At 32.8% G+C, this 20,244-nt stretch overlaps 1 protein-coding gene across 1 annotated transcript; it reads left to right on the forward strand.

Moving 5' to 3' along the window:
• The first annotated feature begins 5,971 nt into the window (after positions 1-5,971).
• On the forward strand, positions 5,972-9,817 carry LOC134233999 (uncharacterized). The gene is made up of 4 exons (XM_062716062.1): positions 5,972-6,319; positions 6,873-7,045; positions 7,662-7,742; positions 9,476-9,817. The coding sequence occupies exons 1-4, from the start codon at positions 6,303-6,305 to the stop codon at positions 9,601-9,603; spliced, it is 399 nt and encodes a 132-aa protein (XP_062572046.1). The 5' UTR covers positions 5,972-6,302; the 3' UTR covers positions 9,604-9,817.
• The last annotated feature ends 10,427 nt before the right edge of the window (positions 9,818-20,244 follow it).

Genomic DNA, 20,244 nt, shown 5'->3' on the forward strand with positions numbered 1-20,244 from the left:
AAAATAATGCATTTTCAATATATAATCAATAGAGCCCCGCCCTAACACCAGAACCCATGACCCTGGGGCCATGAATTTCACAATTTTGGTAGAGGACTCGATGCTGATTACAATCATACCAACAGTTTGACTGCATGCTTGATGTCCAGGAGTAAAGAAGAAGATTTTTAAAGATTGCACTAATTTAATTGGTTTTTGCCCCAGCCCCAGGCCCCCGGGGGGGGGGGGGCAGAGACCATGAAATTCAAAATTTTTGTTCCCCTTCACCCACAGATGCTTTATGCCAAAATTGGTTGAAATTGGTCCAGCGGTTTCAGAGAAAAGAAGCTGAAAATGTTTAAATGTTAACGCACCACGACGGACGAAAACGGATAGCAATAGGTCACCTGACCTAAAAATCTATCTGTTCATTTTCATTTATTATAATTATTACCGACTTAAAAAAAAATAACTGAGGCCAGCGGACAACTAAAAAGTATGACAAACGGGGTGACTTTTCATTGTTAACTTTCCTTTTCTGTATAGGAACTCAAGTGATTCATCCTTCACCTGCATTGGTCTTCATGTCTCCCAATATATTCGATACTCAAGACCTGTTCTTTCAGGGACCTATATTATATAGGTCCCTGGTTCTTTGTAGGATCATTTTTCAAGATTATACCGAGGGAGGCTCCTAACAGATGTTCCAGGAATTTGTAAATTCTTTTGCATGTTAGGAAATATATAAACCTATCACTATGTCGTATTTTAAGTCTTTTATACTAATACTAATAAATACTAATTGTTATAGGTCTTTGTTTTTGTAAATAATTTGACTATGGCGGGCTCACTGTGGATGTATCTGGTACTGTAATTTGTTTTTAGATCACTGTTCCTTTTCTGGATTGTTGATTGCAAAAATATTATTATGCCTCATTTTTTAAGGTTCGGGTATATTGACAGTATCCCGGTTCGTGCGTCTGTGCTCTTCAATCTCAAACTCCTTCAATAAACAGTTTTCAAGCACAGAAGTCCATTGAAACACAAGAGGGGGCCAAGTACCAAGTGGGAGTAAGCATCCCCTGCCGACCGTTCACACCTGCTGTGTGTTCCTTGTCATCATTGGGAAAACGAAAAAAATAATCCGTTACCAATTTAGTGTGTAAATAATGACCTATCATAAAAAAATGTCAGTCAGCAATCGACTAAATGATAGATTTTTTTCTTTCAACTCCGTTATGCCAACAAAGGCATTAAAGCAGTTAATATTAATGACCTTCTCAATCATAAGAGAGTCCAGTCTTGTATTCCATCGTATTTTAAATTGAAGACTACACCTTGTATTTCGATTCCAAACTTTTTAACTACAAGAAACTTCTACAAGGCCTGGATATCTAATATAATTCATTATTTGAAATATAATCATCCCTCGTGTTCATATTCTTCTTCAACCGATTACTATAGTCCTCCTGGACATGTTTGTTAATAATGAAGACCTTAAAATATTAATTTTAAAAGGTCCCAAACTTAGGGAACCCTGATCCTTTAACTGGCGTCGTAATTTCATAAATATTATGGATTCTGTTGAAGATTATGCCAGGCGATGGACCAGAAATGAGAAAGATGACCTTGACACTCTGTCAGAATGGATTAAATGTATTAGATGCATGTGAAAATCTCGCACTGAGTGGCAATATGGAACCATCTTCCCTCATTCTATGTTCAATAATTCAAAAGTGAAAAAAAGAATTAGATGCGTTACACGATTTAGTATGTATTACTGGTCCCTGCTGACAAAGCAGGTAACAACATTGTCTTCCTTTGTAAGGTTCATTATATAAATTGTATTTTAGAAGTACTTGGATTTACTTCTACAAGTGGTAATCTATCTTATACTCAAAGGTCCCTTTGTAAGGCGGGAATTCTCCAAAATCGTATTTCAGTTTTGAATATTTTCAATATTCCCAACAACTAAAATGAATTTGAATTACCATAGCTATATTGGATTCCGAAACCTTATAAAATCTATACAAAGATACATAACGGCTTCAAGAAAAAATTCTACCAAGCCTCTTTTTTAACTCCTCACTAAGATATTATCAGTAATGAAGGAGAAACTTCAAGAGTATTGTTCAACAATGAATTCGAGAACAGGTGTAAATCAGGTGTTGATACTATAATAATTCCAAGGAACTTTTGGAGCATTTGAAGTCATCAAACTTGAACAAAATCAACGACATAAAAACTGATGACTTTTCAAATTTATATACTATTCCCCACGAAAAATTAAAGAGCAGGCTTTCTGACATCATTGACAGCTGTTTTTTTGGGTGGGGGACTCGTAAATTTATTTACCTTGTCAGTGGACATTTACAAAATTATTTTAAAAAACAATCTTTTTATACACACAAGTATACTCTGAGGTTGATATTAAAAAGATGCTTGAGTTTCTGATTGACTCCATTATGCAGTTTTTGGAGACCAAGTCTTCCAACCAATCTATTGGAGTCAAATTGATTCCAATTGCGCCCCGTTTTCAACAGACCTAATTTTGTATTTATATGAAGCAAAATTTGATCAAAATCTTATGCGTGAAAAGAAAAAATAACTTGCTGTGGCTTTCAACTGAACATTTAGGAATTGTCAATTAACAATAGTTATTTTTATTCTTATGAGCTTGAAATAAAAAATACCAAAGTCTGACACATCTGTTTCATATAAAGACGTTAATTGTATCAAAGCTTTATATAAACGTGATGACTAACTTTTCAGTCGTCAACTTCTCTTACTTATGCAGTATTATACCTTTGTCAGCTGCATACGGAGTTTATATTTCTCAGTTGATTCGAAACGCAAGAGCATGCTTTACGCATAAACAATTTCTAAAACGAGGTAAGTTTAATTATTGACAAGCAAGTTATTAATGAGGCAATAATGTCAGCAGCCTTGTTTAAAGTCATCATTTCGTAAGTTCTATGATCGATACAATGACCTTGTCAGAAAATGAAATTTACCATTGAGTCAAATAATTACTGACGTTTTTCATACTTATTGTTAGTTCATTATTTACATACTGAATTGACGACGGATTTTTCCTGCTATTTCCCGATCCATGCCATCATGACAAAGTGCACACGGCAGGTTTGACCGATCGGCAGGGGATGCTCACTCCTCCATGGCATCTGATCCCACCTCTGATATTTTGGAGGTCCGTGTTTGCTTTAAATACTCCTATTTTGTATTATTTAATGGGCGTTTGAGCTTGAATTCTGTTCATTTTTTCCATATATTTCATTGAACTTGCCGACAAGGCCATTGTATAAACCATCGAACTTGCAAAATGATGATTTTTTAACTAGTCTGTTGATACATTATCCCCTTGTCATCTACTTCTTTAGTCAATGATCGTTTTAAAAATTGTTCCTAAACAGAGCATGCTCTTGCGTACTGAATCAACTGGGAGACATAAACCCTATATGCAGTTGATTCTTTTGGTACCCTTGAAATTGAAAAATGACATTTTTAACAAACACCTGTGGTTTCCAGAAATCTTGCATTTTAAAACTTGGTCAAGTCATTTTGCAATATAATTGGTGTTGTCCTGTATATGCACAATAAGACTTGGAGATTTTCATTTCAATCCCGGATTCAACTCAGTGTCGAAAAATGACTATTTACCGCAAAACCCGTTTTCTAATCTCTTGCATTTAAATCATTTTCTCACAGTTACTAAATTCTCCTTGGTCTCATCGGTTGTTTCTTGATATATTACAAGATTTCTAAATTATATCATCATCAGGAAGTCATAATACACCTGCTTTTGGTTCTTAGATACAACCCCCCCCCCCCAAACCTCTTTTAAATTTGATTTAAACTATACTAAATTATCTTTCTGCAGACTGAAAATGTTTTTTTTAAAGAAAATTCATAAGAGATCGATGGGCATGTTTTGATATGAACAATTTATGCTTAATTTGATAAATACATTTTGGGGGGTAAATTATAGAGTTAAAATTGTAGCTTCATCGCTAGTTATTCGGATTCGAAGGAGATTACATGCATGTAGAGCAAAACCTGTCTTACAAAAGAAGAATTGATGTTTAATGACTTCAAATAGTAAAAGAAACAGGAAAGGAAGGCACTTATCTATTATTACTGCGGGAATGAGAGTAAAACTAAGTTTATAATGAAAAATCGTCTTCATATCATATGTGCCCATATCATGTCCCCACCCAACATGTCTGTCGCCTGAAATGGGGATGTACTTTCATAAATATCTGAAATGTGTATAGAAATATATGTAGATGAAAATTCCTTTTTCTTGTTCACGGTTGCCTTTTACTTTTATCAATTTCATTGTTCATTCGTAAACCTAGAGCTGATTTTAAAAAAATCTGGAAACATTTTACTCTCTCAAAGATAATTTTGCAGAAAGTTTAATTGCATCATGATTTACAAAGGAAACCCCTGAAATAATCAATAATTTTTTTTATATATATATTTCTTGAAAAAAAAAAAATCTGTGTGAAATTGTTCATTTTGTTGAAATACTGTTGAAATTTGATCAGCTAATTCATAAAAATTCATGATGTTGCGCAATCTGTTTTTAAATATAAATAAGCAGCAGTATAAAATTGTTTTATGTTATCTTGAAGTGTTCTTCATCGTCAGATAGAAAAATAGGGCGACAGAAGACCATGCAGAGAGTTCGCAATCTGAGACCTCTTTAATATGCAGATATTAATTCAGGAGATCTTGGCTGCCTAACTTATATCCATTTTGCATGATCGCTGAAGTTCTTGAATTGCTTTTTGAAATGAAGAAATCAATAAGAATATGGTTTATGAAGTTTTGAACTCTGGAACTTAGTAGAAAAAAATGTTCATGCCTTTTGAATTATCAGTAAGCCAATAATCGCGTTTCCACAAATTTTAAATACTAAGTATTGTCTTATAAAAACCAAAATATTCTTATGTCAATTTTTATGGTTCTTCATTGGAATTAATGCATCTACTACAGTATTAGTACATGTATATACGAGTACACTTTTAACACTTTTTTCATTAAAATAAGAACATTTATGCAGCGTTATTGCACTCAATAAAGTAATAAAGCTGCAGACAATTTCAATTCAGCATCTGTCCTTATGTTTTACTTTTAAGACTGCTTTGTTAATGCTTGTCATATTTTTCAATAAATTTGAACATTTCAATTTTAAGTCTTTACAAATTTGTTACGTGTTAAATTAGAAAAAAGAGATTTAGCATGCAGATTCAGTGCACATGTCATAAAGCTTCTACATTGTTAATAAGTATCAGATCCTTTTCGTCTTATTTTGAGCCAGCCTTTGTCATGTGTAGTTCTCTTTGTGAAAAACAACCCCTTTCATGTTATATCATGCGGGTAAAATTCTGGTACCTGCTTTCGTGCATGTATACATTGGGTAAAAGTCGGGTATCTATCACAAGTACCCGCTTATACATTAAACATATTTACATAAAAAAGTCTTTCATTATTTATATGTGTGAAGCTTATCAAACAAAGCACCTATCACCCGTAAATGTGTGGTAATTTTTACAATCTCTAATTGTATTGAGAAGGCACCCATTAACAGACTCAGGGTTTAATTGTTTGCGTCAAATTCCCATTGCTAACTTAACAAAGCAATATCTTTAATTCTTAATATTTATACAGTATTGCATTGTGTTCAAATCAGAGACGGGTATCTACTTTCGAACGAAATATCTAAACATTTAAATTAAAGGTCGTCATTAAGATGCCAAAGATAAATTGAAATTTAATACAGGCCATCTTCATAATTAATGAACTCGGATAAAGAGAGCATTGTGCGTGTCACATTTTTCAAGCGCCCACAGATAAAAAAAAATATATGGAAGTTTGCAAAACAACATCATTGCTAGTATGAATTCATTCCGTAAATTGATGTTAAAAAGTTGTGAAAGACAGGACACCTAATGCTCGTTCGTTAATTAGCAATTTACCGAGCATCCTTCGCGACTCTCGCGCACCATTTCTATAGAGCTGCGAGATCGCGTTTCGCACCAGCCCTAATGGTCACGAGCGGAAACAAGAGACCGTGTTTGTACTGGGATGATGCTCCGATAATCTTTTGTTATAAGTTTTTGTGATATCATAATCTGTAAATTTCCTCTATGACGGACACAAGTCACAACTCTTAAACACGTCAGTTTTTTTCTCTTCATTATAACTCCTACTGTTTTCTGATTGGTTAAGCGTCTATAAAACTGTAATTTCGTATTGCGGACGTCCACTTTGAATTTGATCTCTATCCAGTATCCACTATGATGTGTTTTGCAAGGTAAGGTAATTTACATTTCAATAAATCAAAGTTCTTATTTACTAAATTTACAATTCTATATATCTAAGAAATATTCATATTTACAAGAATATCAAGAAAAGAGGAAAAAGGATTCATATTTTTTTTATTTACTTATTTATTTTTTGCATATGTATTTGCTTACTGGTGTTAAATAAAACAGCACTATGTTAACGCTTTTACATTAAATAAAATGAATTGTTATTATACATTTAAGAAGGGCACAATGGTTAATATATTTTTTATATTTAATAAATAATAAATAAATGTAGTAATTATGTAAATTTTGAAAACGATGAGAAATGGTGAGAAAGATTATTTTTACCTTCACAATGTTTGGACTATATTCATTTGCAGAATTTTACAAATAAACCTTTACAGTTGTACCAAATATGGCAAAACATTATATAATTATCTGTTTACATCTCAATTAAATTAAGTGATTTTTGATATCTTTACAATTGTATTTTAAATATATAAAACCTATGTCTATTTCCCCACACCTATTTATGTATATTTCCGGCTCTGCTTTCAGTAGCGGCGTGTTGAGGCTGTTTGTGGTTGCCTTCTGGACGTTAACAATAGTGTTCAAACAAACGCAGGGACTGTCTGCACTAGAAAATCTCCTAGCAGAGGAAACTAAAGACGATTATTTGAGGGATGTTGAAGCTGATGATTCGATGCTAGATCAGAGGACGCGGGAAGAAGGTGGGATATAATGATATCCATTATTTTAATGCCAGTACAATGGGAACAGATTAAAATATTGTTAATGGTCGTATGAGCATGTCAAAAATTACTCTATTAGTTTCTGGCTCCGACTTTCCGTTAAGACATTTGTAAATAAATCCAAAAATAATGTTCAAAATTCGCGCATTAGCGTGACTTAAAAGTACAATTTCAAAAGTACATTTCCTGGTTGTGTTCTATTTGGAACAGCGGACCGATTGCATAGAAATATGTAGCAGGAAAAAGTTCTTCATCCAATCAGACTTAGATTTTAAAAACAAATAATTAATTTTTCAAATATATCAAATTCAAACATAATGGACTTTTTCCGAGAAGGAACAGACACCCTGAACTATAAGGGTGAATAATGATGGCTGGAAAATTTTCATCGTTTCTCTGTCAAATATAAATGCTGTAAACCAAATTTGTTGAACATGTATGAAAAATCGAAGAATATTTGGACTGCAATTTTAGCTTAACACAATTTTGACTTTATTTGGATTAATACAAGTAGACAGAAAGATAATACATTCAATTTGTTTGTGTAGTTTTTTTTTAATTTGTATTCATTGCTAAACATTTCTGTTTAATTTAGATTTAAGAAAGCTTATTTTAAAGAAACTGCGATTTCGAGATCTCCAGAACGATTCTACATCAGAGAGTCTCAGCAGCTTAGGTATGTACAGTCGTTCTTATTTCTTCATCAAATCATATCAAGTAATAACTCCTATCATTTGTCTTAAAGAAGAAATATAATCCATTTTATAAACAATACTTTATAACTTTAAAATCTCGAATATTTATTATTCTTGAATATTTATATTCCATGAGAATTTTCTTCAATAATCATTGCAAAGATGCATATTATGGATCTATGCAATATAACCTGACGTTTTTCTGCTTTTTGACGAAATAGATTTAAAGCAATAGGAGTTGCAAATTGATGTCGGGATTTTTTGTTGCAAAATTGTAAATAACTATTTCAATGACAAAAAAAACTTAATAAATTTCTGTCGTTTATACATGTATGTGCGATTATTGACATACTGTACAATAATGATTTCTTATTATATATTGAATTGTATATGGGATTGTATATTTTCTTCAGCTTTATTTTAGTGTAATTGATCATAAAGGTTTAAGTTACAAACAAATCGTTATGACAAACAAATTTATCATAATAGCACATTTTAACATTTTCAAAAATGCAGCTCATATTGCTTTTATATATACATGCATGAAAAATTCATCTTTAAGTACATAGCATGCTTGACTTAAATTCCTTTGATTTATGCCAATGTGCAATGCAAAATAAAAAAAATGATTATTATTTGCCTAAATAACCATAAAGTATACACTTGAGAAGTGCAAATATCGAAGTCTTTATGCTACCATTAATAAAATTAATGCAAAATCTAAGTAGAAGGAACCGAGACGTTAAAACATGGAATATTAAGATATATAATAGTTGGGGAAATCGAGGTTTAAAAAAATCCTTGGGTGAAATGGCAAAAAATATTTTGACAATAAAATCAAAATTGTCAAAAATCTCCAGTGAAACAATGCGCGAAGTAAACGAAAAATAATTTTAACTTGAAAGTATTTCTTGGAAAATTTTTTTTAGATACATTTTTAGAAACAATGTTCCAACATACTAATATATTTTCGACGTACCTTTGTATTCCATATTGATGTTATATCCTTCCATCTCTTGGCTCTACTATTTAGGTGTAATCTGCCAATGTTTTTCACTACCTAAATGCATTTTAATATGGATGTTATTCAATGATCAATGACAGAACCATAAATTGTATTTTAAATACATAATTTTTCTTATCGCCAAACACTTTAAGTTAATGCTTTCTAACTTTTGTAACTTGTTTTCATTTTTCAATCATAACAAACAGATGTTTCGGCGGTAAACGCCATTGCACTTATGTTGTTAGATTATTTACGATATAATGGTTATTATGAATACGAAGGTTAAAAATAAAGTGAACAATAAACCGCTCCATAACTGGGTATTTAGTACAAAAAGTTTTTAGCTAAACTCCTACTTAATCTTTTGATTATTTTCCCCCAATTTCTTTTCTCTCTTTGTTTTCTCCTCACTATTTTCTTTTAAGAAACCATTGAAACTGTCAGGTCTTTGATATGACAGAAATTAAAGTTTTTAGAAATCCAATTCAAACTGAAAACGAGAACTAAATTATGTCACTTTCTGATATTTCAAATAAGTCACATGACCTTTATATACAGCTAGATTGATATTCAGATAATTCGAATCTTGCGAACGTTGACGTAATCAGCATGTCTTTTTCTTGATACATTAGTGATGGGAAACAAATATAAGGAAAAAAACCCATTAAAAATATAAATTTTAAATTCATTTATTTTTTCTATTTTTAGTGAAGCGAGTTCCGGACTCCTATCGATTCGGGGATTCTCTGGTGGACAAGGTGGCGGCGCTACTTCGCTTTAAAATGCGTCCTACTAAAAGTCCTCAGGTCCGGATGCCGAGTCTTCGATTTGGCTGAGTAAAGATTGGAGTAAAGCGTGGAGTAAAATGTGAAGAACTGTCGGATACTGAGCTGGATAAACACCATCTCTAAGATGCATAAATAAAAGATCAATTTACCATTCATTTGTACATTGATGCAGCAACTTTATTACATGAACAATTTACAACACCATGATATTTCTTGTAATATTGTTTCTTAAAATATTGGATATAAAATTTTGGTACTTAAACCTTATTAGTCAAAAATCTCATGCTTAATCGTTGCCAGTGTTTTGGAGATTTCCGCTCTTGGGGAAATGAGATGACATTAAAGTCTATTATGAAATCTAATTTAAAATATTTGAAATAAAAATCTTTAACATTATTGAAATCAAATGTCGTTAGAATATGGTGGACTGCCCTTTGAGAAATAACATATCTAAAAATTTTGACGAATTAATCAAATTACAATCTTGGAAAAATCCAAATTATAGAATATTTGAAGAAAAGAATTGCAATATTATTGAAATCTTACAAGTGTAAAAACCCACATCAAATTGGATTTTGCAGTTTGGTAGAAACAATGCTGAACTCGGCCATAAACTAAAATTATTTCAAAAATTCGAAATTATCTTAAAAGAAACTGAAAAGGTCATTAATTTTATTTGTGAAATATTTGCTGAATTTGTTATCGTTAATGGCGCTAAAGTCGTGCATAATATGTAACTTTCTTACAAACACCATAAGGTTCTGAAATAAAATACCAAAAACGTTTGATATGCATGCGTTCATATCCACTAGTTTTAGTACTTCAGTTTTAATTATTAGTCCACGCGTATCAAGTTTAAACATTTCATATACAAAGATTCGTTGTAGGCCGTGAATGACAATCATTAACATGTGGCCTTTTGAAAAAATTTCAAATTAAAAAAAGATATAATTTTAATTATTACATATAAACAGTGGCTCAGTGTTATTGGAGATTTTTATGCAATACAAAAAAAAACAAAGAAAGAGGTACATAATTTTATTTACAAAAGTCGGAAATATTACAAAAATCTCTAACGCCAAACTTATGACTTAATTACTATTCCTCGTGATGTATTAAAATCTGAACTTTTTCATATCATGGACAACTGCATCTGCATAAAACGAAAACTGAGAAATTTTCACATCTTGTGTTTGGTCACCAACAAAATTTCTTTTTTACATACACATAACAACTCGGAAGATGCTGGACTTTTATGCAATCGTCGGAGACCACGTTTTCCAACAAACTTTGGGAATTCAGATTCAAAAACAGGTTAGCTAATTATGCTCCTTTATTAGCTCACCATTTATTATATTCCTATAAAGCAGAGTTTATTATTTTAAAAAAATCTACGCGAGAGGAGGAAAACGTGTGCCGTTGTCTTCAGTTCGACATTCCGATATATCCACAATTTTTTATTTATATGTTGAATATCCAGGTGAAACTGAAATAAATATAAGATATCACAAAGTCTGTCCAGCTCTGTTTCATATTTGGATGTTTTATTGACTTCTAGTATTCGTTTGACAAACGAAATTGGTTATTCCAAACAACCAAAATGAATTTGAATGAACATATCTATATTGGATTCCGAAACTTCATAAAAAGTCTTTACAAACAAAGATACATAGCAGGTTCCACTTTCAGTAGATGTTCTACCAAGCTTTAGTCTTTCCTCCTCACTAAGCTATTAACAAAGTGGAGAAGAAACTTCAAGAATACTTTCAACAATATACTTGGGAAGTGATGTAAATCAAAAAAATCCAAGTAATCACAAAATTTTACCAAAAATCAAAAGCATAAAAATTAACAACTTTTCAACTTTATATTTCCATTCTCTGTGATAACTCTTGAAGAGTTAGTTGAGTTAATTCTACCGGAATGTACATGCATTTCGCCAAGTGAAAGGTCAACAGCTAAGGGGGCCTAATATGCATGTAAATCTTACGCGTCTGTCTTTGTGTCTGATGTCCGTGTGTGAAGACTATTAAAATTGACATGGGAGGCCTCTTGACAACATTTTTATATCTGAATTTACAATTTAACAATGAAATGGAAATATAAGAAATCACTGTCTAATTTGTTGGGTATGCAAGGGACATCAACGACAATTACAAACGAACTTTACATGGCCTGGATATCGAGTATCTGAAACATAGTCCTCCATTGTGTTTATGTTCTTCTTCGCCCTATAAAAATAGCCCTGCTGGACATGTTATTACAGGTGACATATATATATTTAATAATAAAGACCTTAGATAACTTATTTTAAAAGGTCCTAAATAAAGGGAACCCCGATCCTTCAACTGGCGTCGGAATTTCTAAATAAATATTATGGATTCTGTTGAAGATTACGCCAGACGATGGGCCAGATATGAAAGAGAAGACGTTGACACTTTGTCAGAATGGATTATGGAAAGTATCAGGTCCATGTTACAAGATTGAGGGGCAATATGAAAACCATCTATCCTTCTGTATTCAATAATCCAGAAGTGAAAAAAGAATTAGAAGATTACATGATTACATGTACGTACTGGTCCCTGCTGTCTTTGTAAGGCTCATTATCTAAATTGTATTTTAGAAGAACTTGGATTTAATTCTACAAGTGGTAATCCAACTTATACTCATAGTTCCCTTTCTAAGGAAGAAATTCTTCAAAATCATATGTAGAATATTTTTAATAACCCGAAGAACCAAATTGATTTGAACTACCATATGCTGTATGTAATGGATTCGAAAACTTCATAAGAATCCTTACAAAGATACATTGCGGGTTCCAGTAAATGTTCAACCAAGCCTTCTTTACTCCTCACTAAGATATTGACAGTAGTGAAGGAAAAACTTCAAGAGTACTGTACAACAATATACTAGTATTCAAGAAGTGTGAATCAGATGCGGATACTAAAAAAATCCAGAGAACTTTTGGACAATTTGAAATCACAAGATTTTAAAAATATAGCTTATATTATATGACTTCTCAACTTTATACATATATTATATGATTATATAGGCTTTTTGATATCATTAACCGCTGGTTTTTTTCAATAAAAATGGAACTCGTAGATTTTTTTTACCTGGTCATTGGTCAGTCATTTGCAAAATTATTTTGTTAAAACATTCTGACTCCACACACAAGTACTCTGAAGTTGACATCAAAGAAATGCTTGAGTTTCTGATTGACAATATCTATGTTGTTTTTGATGACTAGGTCTTCCAACAATCTATTGAAATTCCCATGGGGTACCAATTGCGGCCTGTTATTAGCAGACCTATTTTGTTTTCATATGAAGCCGAATATGTGCAAAATCTTGTGCGTGAAAAGAGGAAAACACGTGCCGTGGTCTTCATCTCAACATTTACATATATCGAGGATGTATTGTCAATTAACAATGGTAATTTAAATTCCATTCCTATGTCGATACGATATATATATATATATATATATATAGTCTATATATATATATATATATATATATATATGAAAAAAGACGTTAATGGTAATCTAAAAACCAAGCTCTTTGATAAACATGATGATTTTAACTTTTCTATCGTCAACTTCCCTTACTTATACAGCAATATACCTTCATCACCGCATACGGCGTTTATATATCAAAGTTGATTCGATATGCAAAGCATACTCTACGTGTGAATGCTTTCTAAAACGAGGTAAATTATTGACAAACAAGTTGATGAAACAAGAATATCAGCAGTCTAGCCTAAAATCATCATTTCGTAAGATCTATGGTCGATACAATGACCTTGTCAGCAAATACAATTTATCATTGAGTCAAATGCTGACTGACGTTTTTCATCCTTAATGTTAGTCCATTATTTATACCTAAATTGACGACAGATTTTTTCCGTTATTTCCCGATCATGACAAGGGGCACAGGGTGGGTTTGACCGGTCAACAGGGGATGCTCACTCCTCCATGGCACCTGATCCCGCCTCCAATGTTTTGGAGGTCCGTGTTTGCTCTGCTCTTATTTCGTATTGTTTTATGGATTTTGGTCTTGAATAGTGTTCGTTATCTCCATGTCTTTGGAAACGTGAAATAATTTATGCATGGCGGGAAGCAAATGACCGTTATGCAAATTACCACATGTTTCCAACTATCGTTGATGCCCTGGCATACCCAACAAACTAGACAGTGATTCCTTAAAAATACAACTACTCCCCACGATAAAATTTAAGTCCGGGCTACCTGGCATCAATGACTACTTCTTTTTCAATAAAATGGAAATTGTAAATTTACTAACATTATAATTGGTCATTTACAAAATTACTTTGTTAAAAAACATTCTGATTGTACACACAAGTACTCTGAAGTTGTTATTAGAAAGATGCTTGAGTTCTGGTTGACAATAACTATGTGGTTTTTGGAGACCATATCTTTTGACAATCTATTGGAATTCCCATGGATACCAATTGCGCCCCCTTATTAGCTATATTGTCCCCCGCTTGAAAAGTGGGGGATATTAATTTGGGTATGTCCGTCCGTCCGTCTTTCTGTCTGTCTGTAACGCTTTCGTTTCCACACGATATCTATAGAGCCCTTTGAGCTTATGCAATGAAATTTTGCAAGGCAACTCTCTTTGGACTAAAAAAGAACCCTATTGATTTTGAGGTCAAAAGGTCAAAGGTCAAAGTCATAAATTCAAAAATTCTCTGTTTATACAATTTAGTTTCCATGTGATATCTCCAAAAGCCTTTGAGCTTTTGCAATGAAATTTTGCATAACAACTCCCTATGGAATAAAGAAGACCCCTATTGATTTTGAGGTCAACAGGTCAAGTTCAAGGTCGTAAATTTATACATTCTCTCTGTGTGTAACACTATCCTTTCCGGGCGATATTTCAAGAAGATTGTGAGCTTTTGCAATGTAATTTAATTTCAAAACTCCCTAGGACCACTCTGACCCCTCTCAAAGTGTCCCGCCCCGTTTGTTTTATTAGTATTTATTGTATTACATGTCGCTATTTTAGCACAGGGGCATGAGGAGAGTTATTACGTAAAAAACAGGTTCTCGGCGGCTTTATATTCTTATTACATCTATTAGAACTGTTTAATCAAGGTTAAATTAGACACCATTGTTACAACGCACTTTGAAAAATTACGCACTTTGAAAAAATTTTTCAAAGTGCGTTAAAATTTGGGACCAAGCTAACGCACTTTGAAAAAAATAATTTTTTTCAAAGTGCGTTAATATCGACCATATTAACGCACTTTGAAAACCAGAAGTCTCTGTTGAGACTGTAGCTCTACTGGTTTGTGCTTATAACAAAGGATGAGAAAAGAAGCCATTGCTATTAGACCAAAACTGAAGAAGGAGTAGCGTTTTAAAGGAATTTCACACATTTCTATTTTTAGTAACAATGGCAACACTTTCTTCAAAATCAAAAACCGATGAACTACACTATATATCTTAGAGTAGTCTACTTGTGTGCCAAGTTATATTGCAATCAGACCAAAACTGTAGGAGGAGTAGCGTTTTAAAGGAATTTCACAGGAAATTCTTTTTTTAGTAACCATGGCAACGCCGTTCATCGAAATCAAAATCTGATGCACTGTTCTATGTATAATAGTGTAGACTACTTGTGTGCCAAGTTATATTGAAATCAGATCAAAATTATAGGAGGAGTAGAGTTTTAAAGGAATTTCACAGAAAATTCTATTTTTATTAACCATGAAAACACCATTCATTGAAATCAAAAATGGATGCACTATTTTATGTATCTTTATGTAGTCTACTTGTGTGCCAAGTCATATTGAAATCAGATCAAAATTGTAGAAGGAGTAATGTTTTAAAGGAATTTCACAAAAAATTCTATTTTTAGTAACCATGACAACATCGTTCATCGAAATCAAAATCCGATGCACAATTTTATGTATCTTTGTGTAGTCTACCTTTGTGCCAAGTTATATCGAAATCAGATCAAAACTGTAGGAGGAGTAGCATTTTAAAGGAATTTCACAGGAAATTCTTTTTTTAGTAACCATGGCAACACTGTTCATCGAAATCAAAAACCGATGCACTATTTTATGTATCTTAGTGTAGTCTACTTGTGTGCCAAGTTATATTGAAATCAGATCAAAATTGTAGGAGGAGTAGCGTTTTAAAGGAATTTCACAGAAAATTCTATTTTTAGTAACCATATCAACACCATTCATCGAAATCAAAAACCGATGCTATATTTTATGTATCTTTGTGTAATCTACTTGTGTGCCAAGTTATATTGAAATCAGATCAAAACTGTAGGAGGAGTAGCATTTTAAGGGAATTTCACAGAAAATTCTATTTTTAGTAACCATGGCAACACCGGTCATCGAAATAAAAATTTATGCACTATTTTATGTATCTTTGTGTAGTCTACTTGTGTGCCAAGTTATATTAAAATCAGACCAAAACTGTAGGAGGAGTAGCGTTTTGAAAAATTGTTTACAGACAGACGGACAGACAGACAGACAGACAGACAGACGGACGGACGACGGACGCTCTTCTGGTCTCTGACCAGTAGAGCTAAAAATGTTAAGATTGATCAATATTCCTTCAAATAATCGGTATGATAAATAACAGATCCTGGTTTGATAACTTTTTTGAGATAAAGTCACTGTAGGACCTGAGATATTGACGGTTTAAATATTTAAGGTTTTGATAAAATAAAAGGGAAAATTTAAGGGTCTTGAAAAAAAGAGTGACGATTGTTTATGTTCATTAATTCGTTTCTTCTTTTTTTTTTAATTCAAGTCTTTGATAAGTAGATGTAAAGGTGTATAGGGGGCACTAACAGAGGACAGCTTCAAGCAACTTAGCATTTATCATAATAAAAAGGGGTCAATTTGATTGTTCAAAACTATGAACATTCTTTCTCTCTCACACGTTTTACTGTACTTAAAAATTTCTAGTTTTAATCTGTTTTAATTAACTCATTTATTATTGGAAGTTTTGAAGGTCATACCAGTTAGGTAAATACATAATTATATGAATGCTTTGAGTATAGCATAGACATTGAGACTGGGCGAAGGGCCACTGTGGGGGGTAAGCCCCCAAATTTTGGAAAGATATATACATCGTATAAGCATTGAAAATGCAGCATACCCTTTTTAGGTTTATTGCTCCCCTCCCCCGTTTGTTACCGACACCTATGTATTGGAAAGATAAAGAACCATTTTACCCGTCTTCTCCTCTTTTCGACGGGAGTAAATCAATTCATTTTTGAGGTTAGGGTTAGGCTTAGTTTTTTGAAAGATAAATAACAAATAAATCTTTCCATGACTAAAATATGAATTTTTTTTCAAAGTGCGTTGTGTCTCCATGGTAAAATATATGTGTGTACCAAATTTTTTTGTCCCAAATTTAACGCACTTTGAAAATTTTTTTCAAAGTGCGTTGATTTTGTCCCAATTTTAACGCACTTTGAAAAAATTTTTCAAAGTGCGTAATTTTTTCAAAGTGCGTTGCCACACACCATGCATTGTGTAAAATTTTGACAATATCGAACGTAAATATATACATGTATCTGACTTCATCTTTGCATATAATTTTCGCCAGTTAAAAGCGGTTCCGTGGTGTAGTGGTATGTCTCTCGTTTCACATGTGAGAAGTCTCGGGTTCGTAACCGGACGATCCATTTTCTTTTTTTTTTTTTAGAAATACTTTTTTTTTACTAAATGATAGTATTCAGCATGTAAAATGAAAAATTTATGAGGTCTGGCTTGTACAAACTCATAAAATCATCATTACAGTGTGATAAATATTTCATATAAAAAGATGCTTACACATAATAAAGAATAAGCAATCAAATCTTTATAAATTATCCATATTGGCATATTTTAATTGCTTCAGTATACATGTATACATTTAATAATTCTACAAAATTCAGTCAGGGGGATCCGATCCCCCCTCCCCCGAACTGCGCATGGTTTACTTTTTCCTTAAGCGGGGGACACAAATTCTCTGATTTAGCTAAATATTTTATGCGTGAAAAGAAGAAAACACTTGCTGTAGCCTTCAACTCGACATTTAGATATATCGATGACGTATTGTCAATATTAACAATGGTAATTTCCATTCTTATATCGATACGATATATCCTGATGAGCTTGAAATAAAAGATACCACAGAGTCTGACACTTCGGGTTCATATTTGGATATTTTACTTGAAAAAGACGTTGGTGGTGGTCTAACAACCAAGCTCTATGATAAACGTGATGACTTTAACTCTTCTATCGTCAACTTCCCTTACTTGTGCAGCGATGTGCTTTCATCGGCTGCTTACGGAATTTATGTGTCTCCGTTGATTCGATGTGCGGTAGCAGCCTCTTCGTATGAATAATTTCTGGGGCGAGGTAAATTATTGACAAACAAGTTGATGAGACAAGAATATAGGCAGTCTCGTTTGGGGTTATAATTTCGTAAGTTCTATGGTCGATACAGTGTGGTCAGCAAATATAATTATAATTTTTTATCATTGAGTTAAATGCTGACTGACATTTTTCATTCCAAATTTTTAGTCCATTATTTATACACTGAATTGTCGACAGATTTTTTTTTCGTTATTTACCAATCAAGACAAGGAGCACACGGCGGATGTGACCAGTCATCAGGGGATGTTCACTCCCCCATGGCACTTGATCCCATGCATCTCTGATGGTTTGGAGATCCGTGTTTGCTCTTCTCCTATTTTGTATTGTTTTGTGGAATTTCGATCCTGAATACTGTTTGTTACCTCCATGTTTAATTTGTAAGTTCTATGGTCGATGCAATGACTTTTTCAGCCAATACAGTTTATCATTAAGTCAAATGCTGGCTCTTTCAAACTTATTGTTAGGCCAGTATTTATACACTGAAATGTCGACGGATTTTCCAGTGATTTCCCCATCATGACAAGGAGCATACGGTGAGTGTGACCGGTCGGCAGGGGATGCTTACTTCTCTATGACAAATGATCCGAACTCTGGATGTTTTGGAGGTCCTTGTTTGCTCTGCTCCAATTTTGTATTGTTTAATAGACTTTTGATCTTAATTACTATTCGTTATCTCCATGTATTGTATTTGCACGATACCAATTGAGAGAAAAGCAAACAAGGACATCATAGCTGAGATTTGGTACCTCGAAGGGGTAAGCATTCTCTGTCGACCGGTCACAACACACGTGTCCTCCTTGTCATGGGTGGACAGTTCAGGGTTCAGTTGAGATTGAAATAATGGCTAACAATCTGTATTTAAAACGTTAGTCGACATACGAGTAACCGAAATTTGCTAACAATGCCACTGAAGAATTAGTGATATACTTTTCTATCACCAACTTAAGTTATTCCCTAATTCTTTATGTAGCAATTTATCAGTATCACCTGCATTTGGAGATTAAGTCTACTAGTTGATTAGATATAGAGCATGTTATGCATAGGAACAATTTCTAAAACGATGCAAGCTATTGAGGAGTAAGTTTATGGAAACACACATAGACACCGGTATTTTACGAGAAAGTAAACTTCAAATTTTGCAAGGTCTATGGTTGATACAATGATTTGACAGCAAATACAATCTATTGTCAAATCGAATTTTGACTGCGGGTTTAACTGGTCGACAGGGAATGATCTCATCAGCTCTCTGATGATTATAAAGGTCCATGTTAGCTGTACTGTCAATTTCTATTGTTTCAATGAACTTTATGCCTGATTAATGTCCCAAATTTTCGCATATTTCATAGAAGATTTTGAATAAAAACATTTTTGTAAGATTATGAATATTTAATACAGGTCTGGTAATAAAGGAGTGAAATAAGTTCGATCCCATGCAGCGGAATTCTTAGAAATTGTTGAAAGACTATGAATTATCAATGAGGAACTCCGTCATTTATTTAAATACATGTAGATATTTTATTAACTTCAGAATATTTGCAGATTCATGTAGAATCTGGAAGAATTTTAACAAAGTAATTTTTGAAGATTACTTATCACAAGACATGACAAGTTCCATTCTGTGCCACAACCAAATTTGTATAATCTGGTTTGTCACAAAAGAAAAAAAAGTTTTTCGCCTCCAATTGGCCATAAAACCTAAAATAAAATTTCCTAGAACTACAAGATCCCTAGAAAATCAAATTAAAACTATTATTGGCCACTACCTTGAGTGTGAGAAAACTTTCGGAAACATGGGGATAAGTTGAAGGGGGTATTTATTCTTTTTTTCTAGCCCCAATTGGCCTTTTCAATGAAACTGATATGAAAACTCCGAAACTTCATAATCCACATCGCTAATATTACAAATTTGGGTTTTAAAAAGGGACCTTAAAACCAAATTTGATTCTTCATACAACTTTTTAATAAACATTATATCGAAAATTATCTTAATCTTTTAAAAGAAATATGGCAAGATATATTTACACAAATAATTTTGAAGAGAACTAATAATTTTGCAAAATTTTACGATCATCTGAAGTTTTGGTCTCAGTCGTAAGTTCTTTTGTAAAACGGGCCCCTGGTTCCTGAAGGTCTTATTCTTTAGGAACTATTTGGTAATTCTCTGTAGATGTGCAAAAAGTTTTCGGAATTTTCATCTAAAAACGCAATGACGCGAAACATTACTATACTTTCTGCCACTATATAAACAATGGCTTAATCTTTTTTGAAATATAATTAGTA

Source organism: Saccostrea cucullata, unplaced genomic scaffold (genome assembly GCF_032062105.1).
Source record: "Saccostrea cucullata isolate Sc308-1 unplaced genomic scaffold, CSIRO_AGI_Scuc_v1 ctg81, whole genome shotgun sequence".
Taxonomy (NCBI): domain Eukaryota; kingdom Metazoa; phylum Mollusca; class Bivalvia; order Ostreida; family Ostreidae; genus Saccostrea; species Saccostrea cuccullata.

Excerpts from the sequence above, each read along its gene's own strand:
- LOC134233999 (XM_062716062.1), top strand. Across the intron at positions 7,046-7,661 it reads TCAGAGGACGCGGGAAGAAG|ATTTAAGAAAGCTTATTTTA; the intron begins GTGGGATATAAT and ends TGTTTAATTTAG. Across the intron at positions 7,743-9,475 it reads AGAGAGTCTCAGCAGCTTAG|TGAAGCGAGTTCCGGACTCC; the intron begins GTATGTACAGTC and ends TTCTATTTTTAG.